This window comes from Trachypithecus francoisi, unplaced genomic scaffold (genome assembly GCF_009764315.1).
Source record: "Trachypithecus francoisi isolate TF-2019V2 unplaced genomic scaffold, Tfra_2.0 Lachesis_group2, whole genome shotgun sequence".
In the NCBI taxonomy this organism is placed as follows: domain Eukaryota; kingdom Metazoa; phylum Chordata; class Mammalia; order Primates; family Cercopithecidae; genus Trachypithecus; species Trachypithecus francoisi.
Window position 1 is genome coordinate 138,352,306 of NW_022681465.1, and position 26,146 is coordinate 138,378,451.

The 26,146-nt window shown below is 52.8% G+C and overlaps 1 protein-coding gene across 1 annotated transcript in view; it reads right to left on the bottom strand.

The window, feature by feature from the left end:
• Window positions 1-7,562: 7,562 nt before the first annotated feature.
• The window catches only part of PDGFRB (platelet derived growth factor receptor beta), a 43,014-nt gene continuing 24,430 nt past the window's right edge, over window positions 7,563-26,146 (bottom strand). Inside the window, exons 9-23 of the mRNA XM_033180563.1 lie at window positions 24,935-25,058; window positions 24,154-24,365; window positions 20,621-20,715; window positions 19,324-19,456; window positions 18,611-18,715; window positions 18,139-18,249; window positions 16,930-17,089; window positions 15,801-15,961; window positions 15,144-15,262; window positions 14,822-14,944; window positions 13,954-14,065; window positions 13,409-13,508; window positions 12,689-12,794; window positions 11,575-11,807; window positions 7,563-9,651 (exon numbers count right to left, since the gene is read on the bottom strand). Coding sequence (XP_033036454.1) covers window positions 9,468-9,651; window positions 11,575-11,807; window positions 12,689-12,794; window positions 13,409-13,508; window positions 13,954-14,065; window positions 14,822-14,944; window positions 15,144-15,262; window positions 15,801-15,961; window positions 16,930-17,089; window positions 18,139-18,249; window positions 18,611-18,715; window positions 19,324-19,456; window positions 20,621-20,715; window positions 24,154-24,365; window positions 24,935-25,058 — 2,078 coding nt within the window. The 3' untranslated portion in view covers window positions 7,563-9,467. The remainder of the gene's footprint in view (window positions 9,652-11,574; window positions 11,808-12,688; window positions 12,795-13,408; window positions 13,509-13,953; window positions 14,066-14,821; window positions 14,945-15,143; window positions 15,263-15,800; window positions 15,962-16,929; window positions 17,090-18,138; window positions 18,250-18,610; window positions 18,716-19,323; window positions 19,457-20,620; window positions 20,716-24,153; window positions 24,366-24,934; window positions 25,059-26,146) is intronic.

Here is a 26,146-nt window from a genome sequence, read left to right on the forward strand (position 1 = left end):
CTATTTCTAGGCCTGAGCATTGCGCTCTGGTGTCTGAATTAGAGTACTATGGGGTATTTGCTCCCATTACTATTCCAGCTCCATAGAGCAGATAGAGGCCATCCCCTCTAGCAGGGCTTACAGGGGCCTTTACCATCTGATCTCAGCCTCTTCTCTCTCCATCCACCCTCCCTGTTGTACGGAACGCTTGCAGTTCCTGCATATACCCCCACACTCTTTCTTCCTGTTCCACATACTTCTGCTTCCACCTGGCGCCTCCCTTTGCCGGACTGAGTTCCTGTCTTATCGTCTCTTGTGGCTTCCTGGCACTTCTCACTGTCAACAGAAGCACAGTTATGAGAGTGGTTATTGGTGTGATGTCATTCTGATCCCCTCGTTCTGCAGCATGAGTTTCCTGGTAGGGCCAGTCGCCTTCTGGTCTTCTTTGTACCCTCCACACCTGGCCCTGCCTGGCAGATGAGTGCTCAGTCAACGCCAGATGCATGAAGAAATGTGTAAACAATCCAGTGAATGAATGAATAAATGAAGAGCAAGTAGAAGCTTTTCACCCTCCAAAAGCAATTCATTCAGCCAATGCTTCATGTGTCAGGCCTTGTTCTGGGCCCAGGAAGGCCAAGGTTCCTGCATGCAGGGACCTCACCACCTGGGTGGGAGGTAAGGCAAGTAGCTAAGTGGTGTTATACAGTGCAGCTGATAATAACTGACATCTGTGGACATTAACGTGATTTATCATTCAATTTGGAACCTTTGAGACTGGAAGGGGTGCTATTAATAATTGCATTAACACAGGGGCATGAAGAAGGACTGTTCTGGGTCATCCTGTCCATTGAGCACACTCTTCATGCCAGTCTCTGGACTAAGCTGTTTGCACAGATCATCTCATTGATCCTTCCAGCCACCTTAGGGGAAAGCTGTAATTGCTCCATGTTACAGATGAAGAAAGACAGGCTCAAAAATGGTAAGTGACCTGCCCGGAGTTACACTAAGTGGCAGAGCTGGGTTTGAACCCAGGAACCCAGAAAAAGAGCCCACATGTTCAACCGCTGACCTTCATCAATAGCGGGGGCTCTCAGGAAGATCAAGGGTAAAGGGGAACAGCCTAGGCTTTGGAGCCAGATAGACCAGGAATTCATTCCCCGCTCCTAACCACAGCCAGGTCCCTGGCCTCTCAAGGCCTTGTTTCTTCATACGTGAAGTGGGGAAGGGGCTATTGACTCAGATCCAGTGAGACAATAATGCAGATGAAGGGCATGCAACAGATATTTCTCGGTCACTGTCCCTGGCCCTGGGGACATGGTGGTGAACAGGTTGGGTGTGGTCCCTCCCCTCTGCAGCTCACAGCCTATTGTCAGAGTCAGGAGAGGAACCAGGCCACTGGGGGAGTTGCAAGATGTCCTGGGACCACGGGAGAGAAGAGTCGAGGAAGGCCCTAACTGAGCTGAGAGGGAGTGAGAAGGGTGAGGAGTTGGGGGAGAGATAGAGGGAGAAGGAGGGAATGTTCCAAGAAGGAGAAACAGCACAGTAAAGGCCTGGAGGCAGAAGAGTGCAAGGGTATGGGAGGCGAAGAATGCGGAACAGATGTGAGGACCCATAAGAGGCACAGAGGAAGGAATGCAAAGAGAAACCACCTTCAGCTCAGGAATCAGGAAAGCTTCTTGGAGAAAGTAGCTTTTGCTAGGCTAGAAACTTAAGCAAGACTTTGACCTTCAGCTGTAAAAGACTAGGCATTCTAGGTGGTGACAGCAGCACCAAAAAAGGGTGCAAAGGTCAGGTAGCTAGTGGCCCACACAAGGTGGATGGGCCTTGGAGGGCAGACGTGGGAGAGGCAGTAGGAGAGGTTGGAATCAGATCAGGGAGGGCCTTAAAGATTCCATGAAGGAGTCTCGACTTTGTTGGGCCGTGGGGAGCCACTGAAGATGTTTGAGCGAGGGAGCACCAAGACCATCACTATGCTTCAGGAAGATCAAGAATGAAGAAGAAAAATTTTCGGATGTGGAAGCTTCCCTCTTGTGTCTTCAGAGGGGGAAACAAGGACTTAGAATTCTGTGACTTTCCAGAAACTGTGTTACTTCCCCATGTTTGTGACTTTTCTAGTTCTTGCAGGGATGACCCATAAAATCTAAAACCAGAGACTGTGGATCTGCAAAGGGGAGTTGGGCAAGGGCAGCCGGCTGTGAAGCCCGGCAGGAGAAAGAGAGGAGCCCTGAGCGGGTTGGGGGGTGGGAGCTGCTGGAAAGGGCAGACCTGTATGCCAAGAACATGTGGGTGAGGGAAGAGCCAGCTGGGAGGGCTGGTACAGGGAGGCAGTTTGGCTTCTGTGATGTCCCCAGTTCCCTGCCCCAGGCCAACGGCCCCTCGCCAGACCCCTACACAGACATGGCAGATTTTATTCTGAGCTGTGGGAAACTTTCATGGCCCAGAGAGGCCCCAGAACCCCATCCCAAGGAGGAGCCCCCCCACCCAGGAAATCCCAGAAGCCACATTCTGTGTAGGCAGCTGGCCCCTGACCCCAGGGCTCAGCCTGCTGGCCACTCTGAGATCTGGAACTGGGCCTAGACACCCCCGGGGAAGGTAGGAGCAGGGAGGCTGGCAGGCAAGAGCCTCCCTTTGGTGACTGTAGCCAAGCCACTTGATGGCTCTGAGCCTCAACTTCGTCATCTGGAGGCTCCTCTCACAGGCTAACTGTGAGGATCAGATGGGACCACTGATAGTAGCACACCGCTACACCATGAGGGACTGGGGCAGAGCAGGGTGGTGAGGGAAGGCTGGGTTTCCTGATGGGTGGGATGCCTTGCCTAGACGTGGGGTGATGGCTTAATAGAACTGCAGCAGCACTGAATTCCACTGTGGGAAGCTTCCTGCCTTGCCAAGTCCTCTTGGTGCTTCTGGTCATGCCAAGGAGAATGTTTCAACTTGGCACATTTCTATCTTCAACTCTTTTCTGTCACCCACTTAGGACTTTTCTCAATAAACCAAAGAGGCTCCATACTTCCTCCATCAGTCCAGAGCACTTAGCTAGAATTAAATAACATTGTTTCTGTTGTTTGTATGTTTGATTTTCTTAGCCGCCCAGAGCACTATGACATGTATTTTAAAGGGAATTTTTAGACTTCAGTAACATTTTACATGTTTATTCTCTTTACTCAACAACTCCATGTCTAGGAATTTATGCTATGGAAACAATACTTAAATATGCAAAAACAAACATATTTTATATATAATAGCCATTGTAGCATAACTTATAACTCTAAAAAATGGGAAATAGTCCAAATGCCCCTCAGTAGGAGATTGGTGTTAAATATAGTGAACCCCAAGTTTCTCTTCAAAGAATCAGTATGTCAGTATGTTCAGCTCTTATTCTTTGATTCTCCATTTTAAAGTTTAACTGCCTGCATCTCTTCACCCCCTTGCTTCTAGTTTCGGTAAACAACTTTCCCACTGTCCCAATCAGTAATTCACATCTGTTCCCCTGGTCACCTGCTTTGACCTGAGTCACCTGCTCCTTCCTGACTCATCCTGAGCCACCTGTTCTGTATCCGGCCTTCCCACCAAACTACTCACCCCGGCACTCCAGCTCGTACTCCTGCTCCTTTTTTCAAATAGCCAATCAGAATTAGCTTAGACTATGTGGTCCAACCCTAGCCAATAGGGGAACAATGCAGCAGTAGAGGCTACCTGTGTCAGCAATAAGAACCTCTTCCTTTCCCCTGTCCAGGTGTGCTCTCGCCATTGTTCCATCTGCCAGGAGCACCCTTTCTGCAGAAAGTAAAAATTGCCTTGCTGAGGAAATTAAATTTATGTTCGAGTGCTATTTCTCTGTGGCACTGGGGAACAAGCATTTTGCATTTCTAACATTGGTTAAATAATGTCTGGCACAGGCTTGCTTTTAAACTATGTGCATCTCTCAAAATGAATGAATTAATATCTGTATTTCCCGTGGACCTGTGAGCATGCCCATGATGTACTGTTAAGTGACAAACAAAAAGTTGCACAATGGCAGTGAGAGTTTTGTTGAAGATTATAGCTATATTCTATGTAGATAGGTACAGATACAAATATTAGTATGATACAAAGAAAAAAACTTTGAAAAATAAAACTAAACTATAGTGAGAGGCAGAATTTCAACAAGATAAATTTGTACACACAAAGTTGCTGAATAAAGAGAATAAAGAGTTAAAGTGTTACTGCATTTAACATATAAAAATACACAAAGACCTCCTCTTTCTATATTATGTATTCTGGTAATGGATTTTTAAATACAGGCATATATGACATAAATACTTTTTTTTTTTTTGTCAGATCATAGGACTTTATTAAGATGGAATCACTGCTAATTACATAGAAGCCACTTGCCTAAGCCAACATCCATGAGGTTCACGTGAACTTATAGCTGCACAAACTAGAAACAAAAGGCATATTCAAAGACAGAAGGAAATATCCTGAGGCTCATTAAAAATAATTTTTAATTGTAAAACCGAACATTATAACTAAAATAAAAGGGGCCTGTTAGAGACGGTGCCCTAATTCAAAGAAGGGACTTGAATGGGAGCTGTGAGGCCCTCATCAGCGGCAGGTCAGGGCCCCGGCAGAAATAGCTCCTTTGAGTCTTTCCCTATTTTTCCAGGAACAAGAACCCCGGCCGTGAGTGGGGTGGCGGAAGAATTGTGCAGTCCAAGTGGCTCATCTGTCTGGGAGGAAAATCCCAGCTCACCCGTCTTCCCTGGGCCCGCCTGAGGGGAGAGATTGCGAGGCAGGAGCCCAGCAGGGGCTGACCTGTGGTTACCCCAGACCCTGCCTGCCCTCTGCACAGGGGCCTGAGAGGCCCAAGCCCTCCCACAAATTAGTTTTTATTATTTTTCTCTAGCTTTCAGATGATGTTAGCTCTCTTTCTCATCCATCCCTTCCCTATCCTTTCTCTTGGGGAAACATAGCACCAGAGGGTCTGGAGACAGAAGACAGCAGTTTTGTCGCAGGCTTCCTCAGTTCCCGGCTCTGCAACCTTGGGTGGGCCCTTTACCTCCCTGAGTGCTGACTTGGGAGTCAGTCTGACCTGGGCTCCTCTCCCATCTCTGCCACACAGACCTGATGATCTTGGGCAAGTCACTTCAAAACCTCCCTGAATGCACATTTGATTTGATTTGAATGCAAATCATAATTGTGAAAATAAAATAAAATTTCAGGACCTCCCCAGTTGATTATGCCAATGGGAAAAGTTAAGGCCTGGAAACGGAGTCATGTCACAGGACTGCTCTCTGACCATTGCCTCCTGGCTTTTGTGTTGAGAATGTTATAGTTTAACCAGGCTCCCTGTTCTTTATTCAAACGTGGACTAAATGACACGCTGGCGATCTTTACCTCTTTACAAATGAGTGTTAAGCAGCCGCCTTAAAGTGTAGTCAATAGTAGCCAATCCAATCTTGTATCTCTGTGTTAACCTGTGTGTGGAAAATGTAACTGTGTTGCCTGACCCTGTTTTTGGCTATATAAACCATCCTCGGCTCAAGCCTGTAATCCCAGCACTTTGGGAGGCCGAGATGGGCGGATCACGAGGTCAGGAGATCGAGACCATCCTGGCTAACACGGTGAAACCCCGTCTCTACTAAAAATATACAAAAAATTAGCCGGGCGAGATGGCGGGCGCCTGTAGTCCCAGCTACTCGGGAGGCTGAGGTGAGAGAATGGCGTAAACCCGGGAGGCGGAGCTTGCAGTGAGCTGAGATCCGGCCACTGCACTCCAGTCTGGGTGACAGAGCGAGACTCCGTCTCAAAAAAAAAAATAAAAAAAAAAAAAAAAAAAAAAATAAACCATCCTCCCCTTGCCACACACAGGGAAGCACTGATCACCATTCTCTGGTTTTCCTCTTTCATGATGACTACCCTCACACTTTGCCCTTGAATAAACTTCTTTAACTAGAAAAACAAAAACAAAACAAAACAAAACAGCAACAGCTTAGACTAGTGTCTTATCTGTAACACGGGATAATAATAGGACTCAGGTCATTGGGTTGATGGAAGGTAAAATGCACAAATGTGTGTGAAGCAACCAGGTGGCCCTGGGGCGTAGTAACCGTTGGATAGTAGTAGCCAGATTTTTATCATCCTTTGTCTTAGTGTGGCATCTAGTTCCATTTACCCCCGGGAAATTGAAGCCTGATGTGGTGTAATCCACTCAAGTTCCCATAAGGAGCAGGCCTAAGACACAGGGAGCTGAGATCTTCTGACCTCCAGACAGAGGCTTTTGCATCAGCAAAGATAATCCCTGTTTGGAATGTGGGCTATTTTCTTTACAGGGCAGATCTCGGTATCACCTCATTCAACTCCTGCCACAGCTAGAAGAGAAGTCACAGGCACTGGGTGTTTTCTGAAGCCAGGACCCCTGGGACGGTGGGCTTTGCATGGCCAAGCCTTATAGCCAGCGGGTATTTTCCCTGGTGTGGCTCAGCTGCCCCTGAGTTGGCGGCTGGGCCTGTGAGTCAGAACTGTCCCATGGCGTCATTCCTTTCCTCACTTGAAGCCACAGCCCCAGACTCCTAGAGGCAGTCCAGGGAGGCCTGTGGTTCCAAAATGAGGTCCTTCCCCCACCCACTCTAATGGAGATGCCCTTTCCCCAGCTCAGAGAGATCAAGGGAGGGGCTAAGGACGCACAGTGACGGACCTCAGGCTGACACTCAGTCCACCTCAAGTGAGCCGAGTACAAGACTCTGGGCCCCGGTGGGAGGGCCACGAATCCCTGCCTGGGCCGGAGACCCCTTGCACTCTGCCCCCTGCCCCCAGTAGCCCTATTGCCCCTGGCCCGGTGTTCCTGCCGGGGTCCCACAGGCCGGGGTCCCACAGGCCGGGGTCCCATAGGCTCGGCAGGAGAGCCTATGACTCATGCTGGCCCTACAACCCCTGAGCTGCTGCAGCCGTGAGGAGTCTGGGTCCTGCAGGTCTACACCCCTCTGCCCTCAAAGCCACAGCCTGATCACCACCCTATTCCCTCCCCTGTCCTTACCCTGGCTGCAGTTCTCCGCTTCCTCTCTTCCTCTTCCTCTTCTCTCTTCTCCGCCTTCTCCTCACTTCATGCTCTCACGCTTTTGGACACTGTCTGCCCTTCTCCTACCTGGGGCCTGATCATGACTCACCTGGACCTGGAATCTGGGCTCTAGCAGCTGCTTGTCACGGAGCACACTGGCCTCAATCCGGGCCTGTGGGCGGAGTGGAGGGGAGGGTGTCCCAGCTGATAGCCAAAGCCAAAGCACATGGTGGGGGCAGTGGGGTGCCTTAGCACCAGAGCCTGGGAGCAGCCCTGCAGCCCCACACCCTCCTGCCCGACTCAAGGCCAGACTCTGCGAAGCCAGAAAAGCCTGCTCGCTTTCCACCTTGGGAAACCAAGCCCAAGGTCTAGGCCACCCAGCTTCTGGAGAGGGGTGGGAGAGTGAAAATCTCCACTTAACAGATGAATGAAATGAGACTCAGAGCTGAAGGGATCTGTCTGGGGATCTGCGTCTGGTTGAGCCCCACGTGCCCCACTCCACACTCCCCATGGACAGGAACCCAAACCCAAGAGACACTACAAAGTCTGTGAGTGAGAAGCACCAGGTTTAATATTAAAATCTTTCTCTTAAAAAAAGTACACAGATAGAAAAACTTAACAGCATACAAAATAGCACTTCTGCTGTATAAATGTGAGTTAACGTGAGTCCTAAAAATATTTGTAAACCTAGGTGATTATATCTTTGGTACCGTATTGAGAGCCCACTCTCCCTCCTTGGACCAACTTTGGGGATCCCACGGAAGTAAGGTGCCAACCTGCAATGCAGGGCTGGTGCCCTTCCTGCACCCCCTTCCCAACCCTCCCCATGCTGGGACGTCTTGGCTACAACCCTGACTCCCCTGGCACCTCCAATGCTCACTGGGCTGAGGACAATGAGATGTCACTGCTAGGTCTGGGCAGTGACAAAACCATACCCCCACGGAGTGCTGCCTCAGGGATGGGGCAGCTGGTGGTTGAGGAGGAAACCTCCAAAGCGCCCACCTCTCACATCCTTCTTGGAGTACCCATCTGAAGCTTCTTGTCTTTCACAAGACATAACTGTCCTCGCTGGCCATTCTGTCTTTGATGCAGACCTCGGCACAGGTGCTGGAGTGGTGGGCTGCAGGAGGTGATCTCATTTGCCCTCTGTCCCTTTTGCCCGGGATACCCTCAGAGGCCACTGTGGGTAGTGAAAGAGGCCCCTGGTCTTCCCATGTCCCTGGGGCAGCTGCTGGGGGCTTTCCAAGACACCGGCTATCACTCTTAAGTCAAGGCCTGGACAGCTGTGTTCTTGAGACTTGCTGGAGGCCTGGGGAAGGGGCATGGTTCCTGTGCCCCCAGAGTGTGATGTGTGATCTGGAATCTCCCAGGAGCCCAGCTGACCCCCCCGGATGGAAGTTTAGGGTATATGACCTTGCTTCATCTGGACAAATGTGCAACCACCTGGAATATTCTAGAATGTTAGTGCTGGCAAGGCACTTGGAGTTAATAAGTCCGACTTGTTCATTTTTTGAAGGGGAAAACTGAGGCCCAGAGAGGGTGAGGGATTCCTCCAAAGTCTCATAGCAGATCCAATGCAGAGCCAGGGCCATATATTGGCACACACATGTGGCCATTCCACACTGGCACATTTACATTCTCATCACAGATGTGGGGCCCATCTGGCCTTCCAGACTCTGGTGGATGGATTAAGACTGAGGGTGATAAAGAAAAAGCCCCAGGACTGATGGGCCTGAAGGACAGGGACCTGGGCACTTGCTATGGCCACATGTGCTCCAAGTGCCCTGGGCAGGGGCTGCAGGCTGGGGGTGTCCTGTACTTGGCTCAGCCTCCAGCATTAATTAGGCTGCCTAATGGCCCTAGACCAGCTTGGGCCAGGGAAAGCAGGGACTGGCATCATAGGGAGGAGACTGGCTTTCTTCTGGATGAGGCAACACTGCCCAAGGCTAGGCCCCAGCTCAGGCAGCAGCCAGGGATGCTAGGGTCCCTTCCCTAGCTCCTGGGTGGATAAAAGTGCGAGGAGACAGCTATGATTCCTTGACGGGTAGCTGGCTAAACAGAAAAAAGTTATTTTACCACCTCAATAACCCCAAGAATCTTTCCAGGGAGGGATTCGACCTCCCCACCTATCAGCCAGGGAGAGAATCCTAGATTCTGGGCATCAAGCCCAACTTTACCATCTTACATATGGGAAAACTGAGTCCCCTGGGCGGAACCCTGGCTCAGAGTCAGTTGGCCTCCCTGGAGGCACAGGGCTGGTTGTGGCCCCTGCAGTTTTCTTGCCTCCTAAGCCAGCCCCAGGGTTTGGGGCACAACACATCAGAAGCAGAAAGCTTCCAGAAGGGGACAGCTGATAAGGGCAGCCTGGCTGACAGGAGGCCCGGCCAGGCCAGGAGGTGCTGGGTGCTGGCAGAGGGGAAGCTTTGGGCAGGGCAGGGTGGGGGCCAGCCCCCTACAGGAAGCTGTCGTCTGCTTCCGCTCGAGGCGCGGGGCACCCTGAATCCGGCAGCTGTTCCAGCTCTGGCTCTGGTTCCACCTGGCGCTCAAGCTGGGGCTCTGGCTCTGCTTCCTCCTGGGGCTCCAGAGGGCTGTCACAGGAGATGGTCGAGGAGGTGTTGACTTCATTCAGGGTGGAGCTAGAGGAAGGAGGCAGTGAGTGAGAGGCTAGGAAGCAGCCCAGGAGGATTACAGCAGCAGTCATGAAGAGCCTTCGGTGGGTCTGCCCCTGCACCGTGGGCTTCACACACTCCGGCTCATTTAACTCTTGTGAAAACTATGCAAGGCCTGCACGGTGAGGAAAGTGTGGCTCAGAGAGGTTATGTCACTGCCCCACTTCACACAGCAGGGAAGTGCAGGAGCTGGAACTTCGGAGCAGAGTTGGCTGGCTCCAAAGCTCATTTCTCACCCACCAGCATCTGCCTCCTCTGCACTCCTAAAGGTGTATGCTATCTCATTTAATCCTTGCAATGACCGCCTAATAGAAGTACTTTTACTGTTTGTATTTTATAGAAGAGGACACTGGCTGGGCACGGTGGCTCACACCTGTAATCCCAGCACTTTGGGAGGCCGAGGCGGGTAGATCACCTGAGGTCAGGGGTTCGAGACCAGCCTCAACACGGAGAAACCCCGTCTCTACTAAAAATACAAAATGAGCCGGGTGTGGTGCTGCATGCCTGTAATTCTAGCTACTCAGGAGGCCGAGGCAGGAGAACTGCTTGAACTGGGGGGCGGAGGTTGCGGTGAGCCGAGATCGCACCACTGCACTCCAGCCTGGGCAAGAAGAGTGCAACTCCATTTCAAAAAAAAAAAAAGAAGAGGACACCAATGTTTACACAGTGAAGCAGCTTGTCTGAGGGCACAAAACAGGGCAAGCATTCACACCTCAAGCTATGTGAGAGCTGCACTTCACTCCTCTGCATTCACACCTCAAGCTGTGTGAGAGCTGCACTTCACTCCTCTGCGTTCACACCTCAAGCTGTGTGAGAGCTGCCCTTCACTCCTCTGCGTTCACACCTCAAGCTGTGTGAGAGCTGCCCTTCACTCCTCTGCGTTCACACCTCAAGCTGTGTGAGAGCTGCCCTTCACTCCTCTGCGTTCACACCTCAAGCTGTGTGAGAGCTGCACTTCACTCCTCTGCGTTCACACCTCAAGCTGTGTGAGAGCTGCACTTCACTCCTCTGCGCCATCCACTGGAACTCTTGGATGGTTCGTCTCTTCAACAGTTAGAGCAATGAGGGCCTTTGGGAGCCTTCTAAGGCCTGTGTGCACTCCTGGCACATATGGAGAAACTGAGGCTCTCAGAGGAAAAGCCTTCCCAGGTCTCATAGCTGCTAGTGGCAGAGTTGGGACGGTACCCCAGCCTGGGGCTCCAGCCACTTCACCTTGGGCTGGATCTTGCTTTGGAGGTGGGCGTGACCTCATGAGGAGCCCTTCTCTCCAGTTAAGGGGAGATCCTGTGTGGACATCAAGTCCCCGCAACAGCAGGGTCCTCCTATAAAGCCCCCGCTGAGCTGTAACTTCACCACTTCCCAAGGCAAAAGAAAACCACAATCTCCTTCCCAATCTGAATTCTGTCCTGCATTCCTGTAGGCGCCTCTGACTCCTGCAACCCTGGAGGCTCTCTCTAGCCCCAGGGCATGGTGCTGAGGGACAGAACATAGGCCTCTGGCTGGCCATGAGTAACAACAGGGGTGCTGGGGATGCTAAGTAGGTTTGCTTCTTCTCCTTGGGGCTAGGACAGGACCTAGAGATGAGAGAGTATAGATAACCTCTGGGAGCTCCCTTAAAGGAAATAGCTACCTTGCAAATAAGTCCCAGCCCATACTTTTGTTTTTACTAACCTGCCCTTTCCACCTCAGGGCATCAAAGTTCAAATGAGTTTCATTCTTTCTGCTATTCATTGTTAGGGATAAGTACTTACCCTAGGTAACTTACCTCTGAGGCAAGCCTGACAGCATGCATGCAGGCAAACACACACACACACAGATACACACACACACACACCACACACACACACACACACACACACGATTTCCTTGGCCCCAGGCCACAGTGGCTACCTGGCTAGGCTGGGGGAACCCTCCAGTGGGCCCTCGTCAGCAACCTCGGGTTTGGGGTCAGGCAGGGGGATGATATAGTCGTTGTCACCCTCATTGGGCTGCACGGCAGTATAGAGGACGGAGCTGCTGTCCAGGGGAGATCGGAGGCCATGGAACCCGGGCAAGCGGGCCTGGGACCGAAGGATGGCTGGGTGGTCACTCCTCAGAAACTCCTCATCCACCTGCTGGTACTTCTGCTCCCAGGGCAGGGAGAACCAAAGAAACAGGGATGGTCAGGCCAGAAATGCCTTCAGGGATCTTCTAACCTGGCCCATCCCTCTTTGTATAAATAAGCCCCCCGCTGCTCATACAGGAAAGGGATTTGCCCAAGCCACACAGCTGAGCTGACCTCCCATCTCACATAGAATCTTACAAGGCATGGTGAGCTTAGGACCACCCAGGGAGGGGCAGTTATCAGAATAGCACCCAGGACTCTAACTCTTCCCCGACCTCAGAGCAGACAGGCACAGGCTCTCATGCTGCCTCAGCCTCCTTCTGCAGGGCCTCAGTTTCCTTGGCTGTGAAGTGGTGATGACCTTACTCCATCTCCCAGGTCCCTGGGACCATCCCCAGGGTGCAGTGGGGGTGAGAAATGGACCCAAGGAAGGAGCTGCCTCTGTGTCAAAGGCCATGTGTATTTCCTCCTCACTCGGAGCCCTGTTGTTGGATGGGGCAGCGTTTCAGGGCCCTACTGGCTCTTTGGGCCTTGGATAGACGATCCTATGACAGGATCCAAGGGGTCAGGTGGTTCATGGTCATGTAACCTGGGGTTATTCACACTTCTGAAGGAGCCCATGGTTCGGTATGGATGCAAAGGCCCGAGGGAGGCAGCAGGACAGACAGGGCTCTAGGCCCCCTCCCTGCATCTAATCGATCAGCTTCCGTGTAGCTCTGTGCTGCTAAAATAAACTCATAGTGCCAGCCCATCCCCTCCTAGAACAAGCAGGGAAACTGAGGCCCAGAGAGGACAAAGGGTGGTCCCCTAAATGCCAGCCCATCACACAGAGCCTTGTACTTGGTGTCTGACTTCTACACCAGAGCTCTCTGTGCTCCATCCCATCCTGCCTCAACATACCTTTTTGTAACCTTCGCCCAACAGTCTCTCGAGAAGCAGCACCAGCTGGGAGAAAGGGGGCCGAATCTCAAACTTCTCTTCCCAGCACTTCTGCATGATCTCATAGCTGGGGACGAGGAGAAGGGTCAGGGTCTCTGGCCTAGGGTTCAGGGGACAAGGCAGGGCTGGGGGAGTGGGAGGCTGCTGCCTCTCAGAAAAAGGTGAGCCATGGAAAGGAGCTGGGGGGAAGTGGTGTCTGGGTGTATCCAGAGGTCCTGCCTCTGGATATTCCCTTGGGAGGCCCTCTCAGAGCCCCCATTCCACATGGTTCCACAGGTTGACTATGCCTGGGTGAGCACAGGACCCAAGCTTGGCCAATCGTTTTCAGCCCTACAGCTTCCGCGGTCGGTTCTTGATGGCATGTGACCCCACCTAAGCCCTTGAAGGTCAGCTCTGGGACTTTTGCTGGCACTATGCAGCAAGCAGTAGGACATGAGGCTGGCACTGCTGGTAGCCATTTGAGCAATGCTGGCCTGGAAATGAGGCCACACAGAGCAAAGCAGAGCTCAGGGCTAGAACAAGAGGTTCCTGATGCCATCCTTTGCACGGCTGGATCCAGTTACACCAAGGCTTTCTAGATCTCTGAGCTAACAAATCTCTCATCTTTGGTTTAAGCCAGTAGAGTTGGATATCTATTGTTTGCAGCACAAAATCCTCCCAAATGCATGAAGCTCCACTCACATCTCGTCGGAGGCGTGGGCAGGCTGGGCCATGCGGTAACCCCGTTTGATGGCATTGTAGAACTGCTCATTCATGGGCAGCTCTGGGTAAGGGGTGCCACCTGTTGGGGAGCATAGACAAGAGACATACAGGCTCAGGGCTGGAAAAGTGGCAGGGCACCCTCTTCTACAGGACAAGGAGAGCCATGCTGGCCCTGGTATGGGTGAGGGGGCAGTGGCCCTGGCATTTGGAACTGTGGGCTCCTTCATGGGCTCCGGGCAGAGACCACAACCCTCCCCAGGATAGACAGCCAGAATGTGAGAGCCAAGCAGGCTTTCTGATGTCACTGTTCAAACCTGTCAATACTCAGACAGGGAGCTAAAGAGACCCAGAGAGGGCAAAGAATTTGCTAACATCACACAGCAGGGAAAAGGTAGCAGAGCTGGGACCTGAACCAGGATCCCTGTATCAGGGCTTGTCCCATAGCCCCACCAGGCCAGAGGTGTGATTGCTGGAGGTAGACACCAGGCCAGGATGCTGAGGCCTGGAGGAAGAAGCAAGCGTACCCAAAGTGAAGATCTCCCAGAGCAGGATCCCGAAGGACCACACGTCGCTCAGGGTGGTGTAGAGGCTGTTGAAGATGCTCTCTGGAGCCATCCACTTCAAAGGCAAAAAGGTCTGTAGGGAGGTCAGGACAGGTGCTGAGTGCAAGGAAGGACCTCAGCCCCACTCTGCACCTGGGACAGGAGAAGGGTACCTGGCAGTTCCCACCCACAATCACTTCTCCCTCCCATTCCCTGTGAGGGCCCTGGTCACAGTTCCCATGTCCATCCCAGTGCTGGCCAGAGGACCAGAGGCTGTTTCTTTTCTCACTAGCTGGGGACAAGGCAGCCCCTGTCCCTGGGGAAAATCTCCAGGGTCTGAGTAGTGAAGTGGGGGAGCCAGGGACTTGTCAAGGCACCCCCCAAGCTCTCATCCTGGCTACATTTGATCTCTGGGCCTAGCATCCCTCCATCTGGGGTTTGCTGAAAAGTGGGGAGATGAGAGACAGGCAGGAGGATCATGTTTTAACCAGACCAATCCCAGCTACTGCGTGTGACCTGCTCATCTTTCTTGCCCTGTCACCTGGGCTCCTTCATCTGCCCACCACTGCTGGAACAATACATTCGGCCTGTTCCCCCTTCCCCCACCCTGGACCGATTACAGCCAGCCCTCCCCACTGCTATACTTGCTCCATGCTCTCCTGGGCGGCTCCCCTTCCTGTCCCTGCACATATAGCTGGGCAGGTACAGCCCACCACCGCTGTCAGGGCAGGCCACGAGGAGCCCCACACAGATATCCCATGAGCCGCAGCCACACTGGTCAGGAGGGAAACTGTTCCTGCGGTCACAGACACACGGTGAGAGCCCCACAAGGGCCAGGGAAGGTACTCACACTGCCTTTGGAGATGTAATTCGAGTCCCGCATGATGTCTCGAGCCAGGCCAAAGTCACAGATCTTGACCAGCTTGCCCTCGCAGATGAGCACGTTCCTGGCTGCCAGGTCTCGGTGGACGCACTGGGTTTGGGGAGAGGGAAGCTGAGGCCTTGGGGGCAATTGTGGAGAAAGAACTCCAAAGTCAAGGGCTTTGGGAAAATGCAACACTGCCCACATGCGAGAGGCCATCCTGGTGTGCGGGTGCTCTTGGAGAATGCTGGCTGACTGGCTGACCCACCTCCCCACAGCCCCTACTGTGCTCTACCACAACCACACGTACGTTCTTGGAGGCCAGGAACTCCATGCCATTGGCCACCTGGTAGCTGAAGCCCACAAGGTCCATGTAGCTTAGCACCGGAGACTCATTGATTAAAGTTGCCCGACAGGTCCTCTCAGGGGCTAGAGGAGAAGCAGAGGGTCACCTGCTATCTTATGTCTCCTTTTGGCCCACAGGACCCCTGCCTTTTGGCTCCTGGGAGACTGAATGTTCAAGACAGGTGGCTACTCATTGTCTAGGTCTCCCCTAAAAGGAGAATGATTTCTTAATATCGAACTCAAAGTTCTCCTTTATCAGTGCCCTCATTGGCCAGAAACACTTTTGGCATTAGCTCTTGGGCCACTATTGCCCAGCCCTTGCCTGCCTGCCTCTCAGGGACACTAGACCAGCCTGGGGCCGAAGCTGAGTAGACCACTTTCCCTAGCACCACAAAAGGCCAGGTCCTCCCACATCCCTGCTCTCTCCCTCCCTGTGGGTTCTATGCATGTTTCTGGACCCATAAACAGCGGTCCACTACAGAGCAGTTTTTGCCAGGTGGCTAGCTTCAATTTCCACATCTATGAAATGGGCACGAGACTCCCTTCTTCCCAGGGTTTTTGGCAAGGCTGGGCATGTGAAGAGCATCAGCCTGCGTGGGTGTGGGGTACTGTGTCCACCCACCAGAGGGAATGTAGTTATCGTAAGGGGCCATGTAGTTGGAGGACTCGATGTCTGCATATTTGACATCTCCTTTCATGTCCAGCATGGGCACGTAGTCCACCGACTCGTCCTTGCTCATGTCCATGTAGCCACCGTCGCTCTCCCCAGTCAGGGACACATGGCTGGGGGTAAAGGAGCATCACAGAAGAGCCTGCAGGCTTTGCCTTCCCCTCCCCTCCTGCCCCTTGCCACTCATGAATTTCTTCTCTCACACACTCACTCATCCTTCAGGCTATCCCAATAGGAATGCCCATGGATCGACCCTTTTCAACCAACCTGCTGGGCCAAGCTGGGCACTGAGGCTGCCAAAATGACAGTTAGAACCCACAGAGCTCACACCCAGAGGCGATTACAGCGCCCCAGGGCAAAGGTCACAAGATGGGTGTGTACAGAGGCGCCTTCCTGTGGCCTCCCCAGTGCCACCTGGCCGTAAGAGTGCCTGGCTGCAACCCAGCGTGGGCAACCAGGAGTCACCCTGATACCTATGCCTGTAGCATCAGCTCCCCAAAGGGCTGTGGGGCTCTACACACGTCTCTACGGGCAGGAAAAAGATGGGAAGGAAATTGATCAAAACATTGGAGAGGGCAGGAGTGAGTTTTAAGGTCTTTTACGCTTTTCTGAAGCTACTCTTGTCTTTGTTTTTGTAATCAGCAAAAAAACTAAGAAATGTTCTCTTTGGAAAAGATGAAGAAGGAGTTGAGCTCCCTAAGGGGCAGTGTGGAGGCTGATGTGTAGAGGCTGTAGAGAGGAACACAGTCTGGAGCACCACTGAGCAAATTGGGAGCTTGGCTCTCGTCTCACCACAGCCTCTGTCCTTTCTTCCATCACTGCGTGCCCTGGACTGAAGGGCAAACACCCACAACACAAGGATGGCATGTCACATGTGTAGAGGGCTGAGCAGCACAGGGCCTGGCATCACTGTTATTCCCTCATCTGGGGTGGGCCACCTTGTAGAACAGCCCTAGCTCCAGGAGTGATTCTGTTCCCTGCCCTGTCACAGCCTCAGCTTCTCTTCCCGGACAAAGGGAGGGGAAGGAGCGGTGCTCCTCAGGTATCCCAAAGATTCAGTCCCTGGCCTCCCTCCTGGTACCTGGGCAGGGGGAGCCCAACGGGCAGTGCATTGCTGTAGAGCTCTGCGCTGGGCGGGCGGCGCTTGTCGGAATGGTGCTGCAGGAAGGTGTGCTTGTTGCGGTGCAGGTAGTCCACCAGGTCTCCGTAGCGGCAGTACTCAGTGATGATATAGATGGGTCCTGCGGAGGGACAGGCTCAGGGACAGTCCCTACGGAGGCCTCGGGCGTCCCCTCAAGGCCACGAGGCTAATCAGGGGCTGGATGTGGGAGAGACACTTTGGCATGACGGCTAGGAGGCTTCAGTGCCTTGCAAATCTGGGTTCTTTTCCTGCCTCTGTGGCAGAGAGCAAGGTATTTAGTCTCCCTGAGCCTTACCTTCCCCAGCTGTTAAGTGGGGGTAATAAAACCCACCACAAAGCGCTGCCATGAGTATTAATGAGATGATGTCTTTATTGGCTGGGCACATGGCAAGTCCGCAGTGTTGGCTCTTATTGATATGTTTTCAAACTAAAGCTTACTTGGGAGCCCAGTATAGAAAGCAGATAAAGGCCACTGTTTACAATAATCACTTTAGTAGTTAAATTTGACTACAATGCATTTACTTTAAGTCAGTCAATGAGAACTTGAAGATATCTATGCGAACAAAAATTTTGAAATGAGTGATCATTGCGGACGTGAATTGTCTACATACCCAACATACTTCTGTATTTTGTTTTGGTTGCATAATGCTGAGGAAAATCCCAGATCTCCCAATAAGCAGCTGCAAATGGTGATAACGTTTTTTTTTTTTCAGCCTAACTGGCAATCAGAGCTTCAAATAAACACAGTTGGCCACAGAGACTTTCTTCTATGATCAAATAAAAGTAGCTCCCAATTAGCAAGCTGGTGGTCTCCAATGGTGGGCGTATAACTCATCTTAATGTCATGTGAGCTGTTATTTATTGGTTTTCAAAATGTGTTGTGAAAATAAAAGCATCAGCCAACACCATGGTCTGGAAGCTGCTGGGACTGGTGACCCAACTAATCCTTCAGCTGTGAAGGTGTTGTGATTTTGTGAGTTTCTAAACCCTACCGCCCTCTGGGACCATGCAGTGGGGGCGCTGGAGTGGGTGGGCACGGACCCTCCAGCAGGAGTGTGCTGTTGAGTGAGGCCTGAGGAGGGGCTAGGCGGGGCCTGGCCTTGGTGGTGGGCACTTTCCCTGAGTCCTCTGGGGCAGTGGGTTCGGTACCTCCTTTGGTGCAGGCCCCCAACAGGTTGACCACGTTCAGGTGGGGCCCAAGGTGACTCATGATCTTCAGCTCCGACATGAGGGCTTGCTTCTCACTGCTGCGGGCTGTGGCTGAGGAAAATGGGGGCCCCAGGCCAGGCCCAGTCATGGAGGCTCCATGGAGGCCCCACCACAGGAGCCTATTCTGACTCTTCTGCCCCGCCCTGTGCTGCAAGACTCATGCAGCCTGGCGGGGGGTGAGCACCCACACTCTGAGGAGGGGAAGAGGCCAGGGTAGGGGGAGGCAGGCCAAGGACGCCAGGGTGAGGAACCCTCTTCCCCAAACCAGACTCAGGAGCAGCGCCTGCTGCAGTGTGACGGCCCCTCTTGTGCCTGCAAATCAGCATCAGGCCACCCTGGGAGAGGCTAAGTGTGTGGGGAGGGGCAGGGAGAGGTGAGGGCCCAGATGTGGAGGGCTCCAAGGACTACTCACATTTAAGCATCTTGACGGCCACTTTCATCGTGGCCTGAGAATGGCTCAGGCCATGAGCCGTGGCCTCCACCACCTGCCCAAAGGCCCCAGAGCCGAGGGTGCGTCCTGGTGCAGAGATGATCCCTCAGCTCCTGGCCTACCAGGAAGCTGCACCGCTCCCCACGCTGCCCCCTTCCCCCCGACCCCCCGCCCTGCTGCCACCCTTCCTGCCCAGTGAGGGGACAGAGCCACTCTCTTAGGTCAACCTAGACATTACTTAAACCACCTTAGACTCAGGGTATTCCCTAAACATACTCCTGCAACCACAATGCCTCCCTGTCTTTCCTGGTATCTCATCTAAGTCCTGCCTGCTTTCTGCCCCATCTTTAATCTCTGGAAAGTTTCTTCCCTCCCCAAGGAAGCACGCTCCTCTGTACCCCCTCAGCTTCCCCAGCCAGACCAGGCCTGCCACTCAGCCTGTCCTCAATTCTTCCACTTTTGTCACATAGGGGTCCCGTCTCACGGGGTCACAGGATCATAGAATCTCACTGCTAGGCAGTTCCTGGGGGATTGTCTTGTCCTCATTGTACACAGCAAGAGACGGAGGACCAGAGAAGGCAAGACGCCAACCCTAGGTCTCACGGCTAGTCATGGCAAGGCTGGGACCAGACCTCAGAGAGTCTTCCCACCCAACTTGAGTCCCCACACTGCCCCTGAGGCCTCCCAGGACTGACCCAGCACAAGCTGGTCCCGCGGCAGCTCCCACGTGGAGTCATAGGGCAGCTGCATGGGGTCCACGTAGATGTACTCATGGCCATCAGAGCTCACAGACTCAATCACCTTCCATCGGATCTCGTAACGTGGCTTCTGGAGGCCCAACCCCAGGAATTAGTTATCAGAGGGGGCCTCGGGCCTTGAGGCCCATTAGGTCCATCCATCTAGGACACATGGGGCAGGAGACCCTGAGGCCCAGAGAGAGACAGGAGACCCTGAGGCCCAGAGAGAGGCAGGGGACCCTGAGGCCCAGAGAGGGGCAGGGGACCCTGAGGCCCAGAGAGGGACCGGAGGCCCTGAGGCCCAGAGAGGGGCAGGGGACCCTGAGGCCCAGAGAGGGGCAGGGGACCCTGAGGCCCAGAGAGGGGCAGAGGACCCTGAGGCCCAGAGAGGGGCAGGGGACCCTGAGGCCCAGAAAGGAGCCGGGGAATATTTGAAGTCACACAGCAAGTGCTCAACTGAGCCAAGGTCTTCATGGGCTCGGAGGGAACAGGGACCAAGGGGTCGCAGAGGAGGCTTCCAAACTTGTTAGACTGAGGAGCAACTGGCAGCTGGGGGCCTGGCTCATGAGAACCTCCTCTCCAGCTCCTCTCCCAGCCTTAGCTGCTCCTCAGATGGAAGTGGTGAAGCAGGTGACCCCAGAAAGTGACACCAGGTAGGGCACTCGGCTGGATGCGGAGTGCCCTCCCCATGCTGGGTGAGTCAGAAAGATGTAAGCTTAGAATGTTGACATCTTAGGGTGTTGGAACCACAGGACTGGAATTTTAGAATGATAGGATCATGAGGTGCTGCAATCCTGATTCAGGAAGCTTAAAATGTTGGAATCACAGAATGGTGAAATCTCAGAGTAGAACACTGAAATTACAGACTAACAGGATCAGAATGCATTTCAGTAGAATCACAGGGTCTCCATGGGTGAGAGCTGGAAAAATCCTGGAGCCCATGCAGTCCACCACAAAGGTCCCATGCTCCATGGCTAGGATGAGAGGAATGGTGCCTCAGCAGGACCCGGGGACTTAGTGACACAGTAGCGGAAGAGAATCCTGGATAGCTCAGGCCCGGCTCAGGTTGGCCCAGACTGCTGGGGGTAGAGGAAGCTCGGACAGCCAGCATCACTCTACGTAAGTCCCCACCTGAGTTCCATGCTGAGCCCTGCGTGTGGCCAGATCTCGCAGCATTCAAGGAGGGCAGCGGGGTGGAATTCATGCAAAATAGTGATGTGCCAGTCTTCACCCATTAGGCCAGGGAGGGGCTTACCTTCTGCCAAAGCATGATGAGGATGATAAGGGAGATGACGGTGAGGACCACCAGGGCCAGGATGGCTGAGATCACCACCGCCTTGAAGGGCAAAGCTGGAGGCAGAGATGAGAGCAGGCCATGAGCAAACTGGGCAGCTGCCCTCCCCTCACCCCATCTCTGGCATCACAGATCCCTCCGCACACATCCTGTCCAGAATAGAAGCACCCACCTCCCCATCAGCCTGCGGTGTCAGACCCTCAGCCTCTCGCTCTAGGCCGCACTTTCAGACTGTCCTGTAAATACCCCGTCCCCTCAGTAACTACCCCCACTCAGATCACTGCTGGCCTCCACATCCCTTCAGCACTGCCAGTCAGTCTGGCCTTGCTGCCAGAACTCTAGACGGGGTACAAATCCTGTTCTGGGTTCCAGTCCATTGCCTGGACTGGGCTCCCATTAGCCCTGGAGCCCCTGACAGCTGGGTTGCGGCTTACCTCGCCTCTGAGTCCACACCCTTGCTGGGGCTGCCACAGCTTGGTCAGACTCTATGCCTGATCAAGTGGCTGGTGGACTGAGTGAGTGGCCACTGACGGAGCAATGGCTGAGACCCCCAGCGTGATGAATTCAGACCTCAGCATGGAGGCTGCTTCCTCCCCACTCCACCCAAAGGGCCCAGTTGGGGTTGGGGTGGTGACGGTAGTTACAAAATGGGGCTGACACTGGCCCTTACAAGCCTCAAGTCTCCTCCACCCTCAAGGCCTCGGCCTCTTTGCTGTACAGCTTCCCACTCTCCCTATCCACCCCTGCTAGATCCGCCTCTCCCCTGCCCTGCCCCACTGGCCACCTATGATGTCCCATGGAACTCATTCCTTCCTCTTCTGTCCCCAATCTGTGCTTCTTTGCTCCCCAGGGAGTCCTGTCCCACCTCCTCCCCCCCATCCATTGCTATAACCTCAGTCCCTAAAACCACACCCGGCACACGGTAGGTACCTGGTACTATTTGTTGAATTACTAAGTGAATGCCACTCTTTTTTTTTTTTTTTTTTTTTTTTGAGACAGAGTCTTGCTCTGTCGCCCAGGCTGGAGTGCAGTGGCCGGATCTCAGCTCACTGCAAGCTCCGCCTCCCGGGTTTACGCCATTCTCTCGCCTCAGCCTCCCGAGTAGCTGGGACTACAGGCGCCCGCCATCTCGCCCGGCTAATTTTTTGTATTTTTTTAGTAGAGACGGGGTTTCACCGTGTTAGCCAGGATGGTCTCGATCTCCTGACCTCGTGATCCGCCCGTCTCGGCCTCCCAAAGTGCTGGGATTACAGGCTTGAGCCACCGCGCCCGGCCGTGAATGCCACTCTTATGCTTAAAATATTTGGATGCAGGCTGGGCGCAGTGGCTCATGCCTGTAATCTCCGCACTTTGGGAGTCCTAGGAGGGTGGATCACCAGGTCAGGAGTTTAAGACCAGCCTGGCCAATATGGTGAAACACCGTCTCTACTAAAAATGCAAAAAATAGCTGGGTGTCGTGGTGGACTCCTATAATCCCACCTATTCAGGAGGCCGAAGCAGGAGAATTGTTTGAACCTGGGGGTGGAGTTTGCAGTGAGCCGAGATCACACCACTGTACTCCAGCCTGGGCAACAGAGTGAGACTCTGTCTCAAAAACAAACAAACAAACAAACAAAATTCAGATGCTTCCCCATGTTATCAGTAAAGGAAAAAGGCCAAAATCCTAAAATGGCACATAAGGCACAGGCTTCATGACTCTACCTCTTCCCTCTCCAACTTCGTCTCTCACCCTTATCCATTCTCCCCATGCCTTCCTCCTCAGGGCCCCAGACCAACATCCCTCTTCTCCGCCCTCCTCCCACTCATCACACATCTCGGTCCTGGGAAGGAAGCCTACATCTTCTAGACAACCATCACTGGAGGCATGAAGGAGCCCTCTTGCAGCCATCCCAGGCCCTGTGGGCTGGTGCTCAGTTTCCCGCTCAGGCTTTAGTCACACAAACGTGTCACATCTGCCTTGGCTCAGAGCTGGTCTTCCACTCAGGCTGTCCACACTGTCTGCCCAGATACACACTTGCTCAGAGAATGTGTATGCATGTGTGGGAGCATAGGTGAAATGAGGGGATGAAAGAAGCCCACCCATTCACCACAGGCCAGGGGACAGGAGGCAGCCCTAGACAGGCATGTGCGTGAACACGCCCAAGGACCTGCATACACAGGAACCAAAATGCCTCACATGGCCTTTGGAGCCCTGCCTGCTCTAGATCTGCCGACCCCTGTAGCTCCATCCCACAGCACTTCCTTCCCCTTTATCTGCCGCCCTTCCAGCCCCTAAGTATCCACACATTCGATCCTCCAGTCAGATTGCGTGGAATTCCTTTCATTTCTAGGAACTCATTTTGCCTCTGGGTTTTTACACAGGCCATTCCCTCTGACTGGGACACCATTCCATACCAAGCTAACTCCTAGTCATTTTTTAGGTTTCAACCTAAAGGTCCCTTTTCTAGAATACTTTCCTGGATCCCATAGCTGGGTATGGGACCCCTTCTCCCTCCAGGCTTTGCCCCTAATGTGGTGATCCCGGGGGAAATTGCCAAGTTCCTTGTCTGCCTTCTCTCTCTGGACTATGGGTACTAGGAGGTCCAGGCAGGGTTGAGCCCTTTGACCTTTTCACTTCAATGAGAGGTTGGGTCCTCATATTTACTGAATGAAGAAGAAATATTAATAAATGAAGCACATGCATACAGGTGCATGTATGCATAAGGAGGGGCAGGTAAATACACAAAAGCATCAAGACACTAGTAGGCATTGTTCATATGTGCAGAAATTACACACGTATGTGTACCTGCTAACAGATGTACATTGTACAGCAGGCATATGTGTACGGGAATTATGCTTGTACACTTTTCTAGAAAGGTGTGCTCCAATTATATGCTTATAGATATGCACTATGCCAGTTTGCATGCATGCAAAGGAATTGTACATGCATTGCTTGTACACATGCATGGGAATTGTGTACCCACAGGTACATGCATACAGACATACACTGTGGGTTTAAACAGATGTCTGGGGATTAGGCATGCTCATGTACATGGCCTACGAACATGTGGTGGGTTTACACACGTGGACATGCAGAGTGCACACGTATATGCTTATACACATACACTCTAGCTTTACAGAAGTGACTGGGGATTGGGCATTCTTCAGCACAAGATTTACATATCTACACACAGAGGATTTGCACCTATGTTCAAGGAACAGGCATGCTCATTACATGGCTTACGACATACATAGAGTATATGTACACCACACTGAAGGGCATAGTGCTATTCATATCCATGGTTTATAGACTTGTGTCTGTAGGCATGTGTACCCATATTGTGTATGCTGGAACATGTTCCTATGCATGTACACGGCAGGGTTTCACGATGCTCCTGTTTGCCCCCGGGCATGCTAACTCCTTTGGCTGCTGTGGGTACATGGGCACAGCACCAATTAGGCAGAGTTAAGGTAGGGGTTGGGATCATCAGGGGCCACCGAGGCTGGGGACTCACAGTGTGGCACCACGATGACCTCCTGCATGTCCTGGCCCACAGCGTTGCGCAGCGTGCAGCGCACCGACAGTGGCCGATCCACGTGCTGCAGACGCAGTGTGCTCACCACCTCAAACTCCTGCTCCTCCTCCCAGTATGTCACGTTCGTCTCCAGCTGGCTCTCCTCTTCAGAACTGTTCCCCAGCAGCATGGGCGGCAGCTCGCGTGGACACCTGCCAGGAGAGCCGGTAGGGTTGCCTGCCAGCCCCTTTCCCTTGCAGACAGGGAAACTAAGGAGAAACTGGTGGAAGGAGGCGGGACATGTCCAGTTCCTCTGTCCCACTGCCTGGTTCCAAGCGGGCTCCTCCTGTGCTCCCTCTACTGGTCAGCAGGGGGGTGCTCCCAGCCCAGAACTGACAGTGCTGATTGCAAAATCCATTCTTACTTGACCCTCGGGGTCACACAGTGTATAGGGTAGAGGCAGAACGTGCACTGAATCCTGCCTCTGTCCACTACATTAGAATCAGCCTGGCCAGGAGTGCAGAACTGATCTACAGGGCCGGTGAGGTCTCTGGGGCTCAGACCCTGCACTTTGCTAGGCCAAACTGCCCAGGGGTAAAGGTAAGGAAAAGCGACCACTTAGGTCATACAGAGTAGGACCAAGGAGGTGGTGACCTGGCCTACGATGCAACGCTATGCCTGTAACAATATGCCAAGAAGAACGGGCGGGACTAGATAACCTTCACGAGTTTTTTCTAGCCAGCTGGGGGAACCTGGGTGACTGAGGCCGGGGTCTGCTCACCTTTTGAGGTCTCTGCAGGCAGACCAGATGATGTTTGGCTGGGGCATGCCCCGGCCACGACAGCGGACTGTCTGTTCCCCGCTGTCTGGGTGGCTCTCACTTAGCTCCAGCACGCGGACAGGGACTGCGTGGAGAGGACACTGGGTCAGGAGGCGGGAGAGTCAGGACAGTTAACAGGACAGGTCTTCAGGGAGGACCCGACCCAGAGTCCCTCTTGTGGGAGGAGGGATGTAGACTGCAGGTGAACATTAAATACCAGGAATCAGTGTGAAAAATCAATGGGTTCCTTTCTGGGTACTTCAAAGAGAACGCCTCAGCAGGGTGCTAGTCTGTCTTTAACACCTCTCTGAGACTTGCTAATCTTCCCTTTTAACAAAGGGAAGCTAGGCCTCAAGCTCAGAGCCCTGGGCCACCAAGCGCATGAAGCCAGCATTTAATAGCATTGTTTGGTCTTCTCTGAGTTTATTTTAGGGGTTGCTTTATATTTATGATATATGATGCCAATTTTCCACCTACAATAGAAAGGTTACATTTTGTCTTTCAAAATAAATTTATTTTTAGAAAGTTAATTGACAAAACATTAAGTCATTGTCATGTCATTCCTCTGCTCAAAACCCTGCCATGGCTCTTCATTTCAGTCATAGTAAAAGCCAAAGTCTGCAGCAGGCCCACAAAGACCTATTCGATTTGCCCTTCTCCCAGCCCCCACTGCCCTATCCCCATTCCGACTTCATCTCCAACCTCTCTCCTCACCAGTCCTGTTCCCACCACACAGGCCTTTCAGCGACTGCTCTGGGGTTTGCCCTGCCCGAGGTACCCTTTCCCCAAATATCCATTGAGCTAATGTCCTCACCTTCTTCAGGTCTTCATGCAAATATCACTTCCTCAGCTCTGATCACGGTATCAAATGTGCAACTCTCACCATCACTCTGCGCCCCACTCTCAATCTTCCCTACCTGGCCCCTGTTTTTCCTTTCCCGCAGTGTTAGTTACCTTCTAACCTATGCAATTTGCTGGAGTTTGCCTCCCTACTGTTAGTGTTTGTCTTCCCCTACTCAGATGCAAGCTGCACAAAGGCAGGGAGGGAAGTTCAAGAACCTTGAACAGACAGGCATATAGTAGTTGCTCAATAAATACCTACTGAGTTAATAGTACAGTATAAGTGGAATGTAAGAAGGAAACATCATGGCCTTAGTACCTAAGCGCCTGAAG